At 41.4% G+C, this 5,741-nt stretch overlaps 1 protein-coding gene across 5 annotated transcripts in view; it reads right to left on the minus strand.

Annotated features, from left to right (window-relative positions):
* Positions 1 to 5,741, minus strand: part of ska1 (spindle and kinetochore associated complex subunit 1) — a 19,815-nt gene that overhangs the window by 5,845 nt on the left and 8,229 nt on the right. Inside the window, exons 1-3 of one of the 5 annotated variants that reach the window (XM_020585702.1) lie at positions 1,990 to 2,096; positions 1,234 to 1,310; positions 1,002 to 1,117 (exon numbers count right to left, since the gene is read on the minus strand). In XM_020585702.1, the coding sequence (XP_020441358.1) occupies positions 1,002 to 1,117; positions 1,234 to 1,306 (189 nt within the window). In that variant the 5' untranslated portion in view covers positions 1,307 to 1,310; positions 1,990 to 2,096. Of the gene's footprint in view, positions 1 to 1,001; positions 1,118 to 1,233; positions 1,311 to 1,603; positions 1,807 to 1,989; positions 2,097 to 5,741 lie in introns of those variants that run through there. The other 4 variants (XM_020585705.1, XM_020585704.1, XM_020585706.1 and 1 more) reach the window with 4 other exon arrangements.

Genomic DNA, 5,741 nt, shown 5'->3' on the forward strand with positions numbered 1-5,741 from the left:
CGAGACGATGACGAGTCAGCCTACAGACGGGAGGTTGAGCAGCTGGTCCTGTGGTGTAGCCACAACAACCTGGAGCTCAACACGCTCAAAACAGTGGAGATGACAGTGGACTTCAGGAGTCTGTTCTCTGCACCTTCATCACTGTCTGGTTTGGCTCAGCAACCAAACAGGACAAGCACAGATTTCAGCAAACAGTCAGGACTGCAGAAAAGGTCATTGGTGCAAGCCTGCCCTCCATGGAGGACCTGTACACTGCATGGGTCAAAAGGAGGGCAGAGAGGATCACTGCAGACCCCTCACACCCCGGGCACAATCTGTTTGAACTCCTCCCCTCTGGACGACGTTACAGTAACTTTTACTTAGCTATATTATCGGAGTACTTCCAGCACTGCTTCTGTGCATCTTTGCTTGATTTTTGTAACGTTTTTTTCCTCAGCCTTCAGAATGCTGCAGCTACAATTTTAAACAAATCCAGTAAATCTCACCACAACACCCCAGTTTTAGCGTCCCTTCACTGATGCCATATTTATGTCAGATGAGGCTTTAAGGTGCTTCTGAATACAAATAAAATACAGGACTCCAGTGTGTCAGTTAAAAAAAAAAAAAAAAAAAAAAAAAAAACGTTTATCATATTCATATTCTCTGATCCACAGGTCATTCTCAATCTTTATAAACCTAGGGTCTTCCCTACTGTAGTAAAGCTTAGGCGCAGCACCTAAGTGCCTTTGTCAAGTGCTATAGCCGAATGAATGCAAAAAGGCGACATATCAGAATAAAAAAACAATGGTGATTACTTGCAGTGAAAAACAGTGGAGAGTTGCTAGATATTTTTTGTAAATGCTTATGTTACATGCTCGAGCAAAATATGAATTTCAACCAGTATATGGTATAACACCAATATGGGGCTCAAATTCCAGATTGTAATCTCTGGAGCAATGAGGAAAAACCAAGGGCTTGTGGCCGATTATACCCAGTGCAATAGCTGTAGGCCCCCAGCTTACCTTCATATGTTTCAGCTGCTCTTCCTGTTGGTCAACACACTTTTCAAACTCCTCCAGAAGTCTCTCCAGTGCAAACATTTCTTGTCCAAGTCTCTTAATCTTATTTTTAGGCAATTCTAAATGTGGAGAAAGAAAAACAAACACAATTGCACTTATTTATGGCACACTACTTAACATAATAATGAAAGAAAACCCAGTCACCATTCTTGTTTCTTATAAATCACTGTCATACCAACGACTGACAGATCCAGGATGCACTTGAGGGATGCTATCTTGTCATGAATGTGGTGGCTGATATCCTCCATCTTTCTAAAACATCGATACACTTTATTAAAAACGGTCATTTACACATTATGGACAATACTAATAGATGAAATTTTGGTCTAACATTAGTAAACAGATTTAGTACACAATACCAAATCTTTATATGAAACTGTGTGGTATTTAAACTGTACAATTACAAGCTACAGAAAAAAAGCTCTATAAATCGGTTCACACTTTATGTAATTATTATGCCTTCCGTATAGAATTAAAACTCCAACTGCCTTCCTCCTGGTACACAAACACACACGTTTTCATAGGACGAAACGTTATTCACAAACCGAGAGGTTGGTGGTTGTATTTCGAGAGGACAAACACAACACAGCAGGATGCAACTGAGTTTTCAGGGCTCCTCTGTTAATTCGGCATAGATATAATATATAACTTGGAGTTAAATGAACAGCCAAAAGAAGCCAAGTAATTAATAACGAAAGAAGTTGTGACAGAATAAGCTAACGCTGTTAACAATGCCCTAAAGTTAAGTGATCAATTATCTACCATTAACGAAATAGCTGTATGCCTGTCTTAAACAAAACATTGGTCGCCGCAACGTTTAGGTTAGCTAGTTAAAACAGCGAGCTCTTCGATAAAAGATAACGCTAAAGACACCGTTACGTTTTCTAGCAATTTCGACCATATTAACAAAACAAGCAGAAACACCACCAACCTCCAGCCGTGCGTTGTTAACTCTCACCGCGCAGTTGTCAACCACAAATTATAGGACGCACACCGATTTACTTCCTCATTGCCGGGCTCCCAGTTCAAATTTGGAACGTGTCTCGTTACGTCACGACCGGCGCATGCTCGGTCTCATCATCGTCCCCTTCATAGACTGTGGGAAATATCAGAGGTAAAAGTATGTAAACATCGCAAGAAGAAGAAGAGGGATACCACTGGGGTTGGAAGCATCCTGTTATTCAGGTAAAATAGCAGTAGAAGAAGACATCTTGGAAGGATTTTCCTGGATCACTAGTGTCAGCTTGAAATCAGTGGTGCTAACTCTGTTTGGCCGCTATTTTCTTGAGGAAAGCAAAGGATGCTTCAAGTCAAGGACCAGGTTTTTTCTGGGGAAATAAGGTGAGGAAGGTGGATAGTTACGAAGAGTTTGTAGTTTTATTCAAAGTAAAGGGTCAGAAAGAGGGGTGAGAAGGATTTAGTTACTTTACAAGAAACAGCTGCATTGGAAGGAAACATAGGTAAGGGATTTCAGGCCAGACTGCTCTTAAACAGATTGCTTAAAGATTGGTGTAAAGATCAGGTTCATTTTGACAGTGCTAAAATGGTAGGTAAAGTTGTGGTGAAAGTGGAATGTATTGTTCCAAGAACTAAAAGAGTGGGGAAAGGGAGTGATTTATGGAGTGTATGCTGGCCTGACTGAACAAGAAACATTTGATAATGTTAAAGGAGGATGAGTGGTTCAGCTAATGAGATTTAAGTCAAAAGATGGAGGAAATGAGGATACTCCAGTGCTGTTAGTCTACTTGGGAAGTATAACTTTTCAGGTTAAAGAGTATCTGAGACCACTACTTCATTGCTATAACCATCAGAGATTTGGGCATGTTGCTGATTCGTATCAGGGTAAACGTAGGTGTGCGAAGTGTGGAGATGATCATGAGGCTAAAATGTGTAAAGCAGAAGCTCCAACTGTGGGGGAGTCCATGTGGCAGCCTTTTGTGGATGTGAGCAATTATGTTATGAAGAGGAGTGATTTTTCAACAGAACTGAATGACTTTCCTGCTATAGAGGCATGCTGTCCTGTAAATGACACAAACTATATGCATTTTGACAGCTTGTGATAGTACTGCTTAGGTATAAAATCAGCCCGTCTGCAGTTGGCGCTACAGCAGCATACTGGTGTGACATCCTGTGTAACCCATCTATTGAGTTCGTACGGTCTACAGCAGGTGGTGAGGGCAGGGTTCAGGGATGCTTTGTGGGCAGGTTCGGATTGGAAATGGTGTTGCTTAGGCTAGGCAATTCAGTCAGGAGGTAGGACCACACACTTGCCATTTTCCCTGAACAATTTCAGAGACGCTAACTGTCCTGTAGTGTGGGGCGGCTTTACTGTGGGACTCTGAAGACTTGTGATGGCTTGGACTGACACCCCCCCTTTGGGGCCAAATAATGGGTAAACATCATTTAACTCATACACTGAGCTTCCATACGAATGCTCTCTCATTCTTTGACACATTTAACTGTGTATTATTGACCTAGTCCAGTGCAACACCACCTTTAACTATGGCTTCAATAATAAATATATTATTGAATGTATACATTTATGACAATTTCACCAAAAACTGAAACATTTCAAGCCTCATAAACACAGATGTTTGCAGGTGTTGCCTTGACTTGCATACAGTTGTACCTAATAAAGTGGCCGGTGAGTGTACATCACACAGTATTGTGTAGTATCATGCTGTATCTGATCATATAGTATAATGTAGCATGTTTGAGACTATTTGTGTGTAAACATATATAGTATACAGTGAACAGAACCTACTGTCCTAAATACACAGTACAGTCAGCATCCAAATTACTGCTGACCTCAGCTTATTGTGCCAAAAGCTTTTCAAACTAATCGGGGTCAGTCTGGGGTGAGAAGCTGAAGCAGACAAAGGAGTGAAAGCACTCGGGGAGTGGGTCAGTTCCAAGCCTCCTAAATGTCAAAATGTCTAATAGACTAGCGTTTGTTAGCTAGTTTTAGCCTCGGAGGCAAACTCCACGCTGGTCCTGCTCCTCTGTTCCTGCCTTGTGGCAACACTACTCAGCAATATTGATGCTGGAGACAAATACCAGCTTACAAATTCCAGCTACATACTGGATTTAAAATGAAAAGTGTGCAATTTAATTCAATTGTTTAGGCAACAAACACATAACATGTTTTCTGTCTTTTCTCTCGTCTCATTACTGTTGATCATGTAGTGGTTAGCAATAAACCAGATTCCAGAGGTAATATGTAATAGAACAGTATGTAGTTCATATTTAGATAATACTTGTGTTAGTTGTGTAAGGATGTAAGGCTGAGCTCAGTGTGTACGGAAGCTTGATCTGTCTCTGGCGCAGGCAAGAATATCTTGGGCTGTGTCCCTTGCTGCCCCCTAGGGGTCAACATCCTGTGTGACTTCCTCCTCAGATAGGGAATGGATATATTGTAGCTGTAGCCTTATGTGAACTGTTCGTCTGTTCAGGTTTAGAAAAAGGAAATGTGTGCTAGGTCAATGTGACCTAGAAGGTCATGTACTGGACAGTTTAGACAATGCTAGGAAGAAGGTGTGTGTGGGTAGCTGGCATGGGACCGTGTCTTCATGGCTCCGGCTGTGTGAGTATGAGCAGATAAAAAGCTGGGTTAGAGCAGAAGAAGTGGGAGAGAGAGGATGACCATGCTACCGTGAACAGTGTACCACAAGCCCAGCCTCGGAGGGCCGGGGGGAAATGACGACTGACTGGGGGTTGACAGGGTAACCGACTCGGGACCGACATCAAATGGCTTGACTGACTGGTGCTCTGACAATTTTCTTATGCTTTATCTATTCCATTGCAAGAGGAGAGTCTCTGTTCTCTGATCTCTGTTCTCTGTTCCCTAACTACAATATTATGTGTTTAAATACTACTCTAATTCAGAAGATAGGGCAGTGCATTTCTGTTGTAAATAATCCAGTAACTACCTGGCTGACACTCCAACTTATGCAGGTGACGGTATTGCACCTTAAGGCTGGAAGAAGAAGAACCCTACCGCACAGACAGTATACACATTAAAGACCGATAGCATCACGATAGCACAATTATTCATGCTTACCTCCAGACTGTCACCAAAGCTACATGTTGACTGGTTGGCAGAGAACAATCCTTAAATGCTAACAAAGCCTGCTGATACACTCGCTTATCAAGTAATATACCACACATATTCCTGATTTTGTTTTTTCACGCAATGATTTATCTGTTTCATATCACTTTAAACTGGCAAATGTGTTAGCTTGGATGCAGTCAAATGCTAAAACAAAGCCAGTACTGATTGGAGATTATTTTGTGCACAAAGATGTTTTTGACTCGGATGAAAAAAATACGACACTAAGTGTGTTTAAACATGTGAACATATTTTATTTTTTTTTTGGTGTTGTGTGATTGAGATGTGTGTCTGACGTTAGGGACAGAGGGATGATTGAGAATTGTGTGAATTGCAATTTCTTGTTGTTCTTATGTCAATTTCATGTGTTTTCAGACTGTTTACTGTGGAGGTGAGTATAACACTTAATTTCTATTTTTGTGAAACGATGAGGATGTGGGGAGTAATTCTCCCCCTCTTTGCTCCGTGTGTGTGTGTTCTGCTACCTACTTCCTGTATGATATGTGTGTGAGCTGCTCACTCTGTGAGTGTGTGTGTGTGAGAAGGTATAGCATTTATTAACATTGTGTAAATAG

Source organism: Monopterus albus, unplaced genomic scaffold, assembly GCF_001952655.1.
Source record: "Monopterus albus unplaced genomic scaffold, M_albus_1.0 scaffold373.1, whole genome shotgun sequence".
Taxonomy (NCBI): Eukaryota; Metazoa; Chordata; class Actinopteri; order Synbranchiformes; family Synbranchidae; genus Monopterus; species Monopterus albus.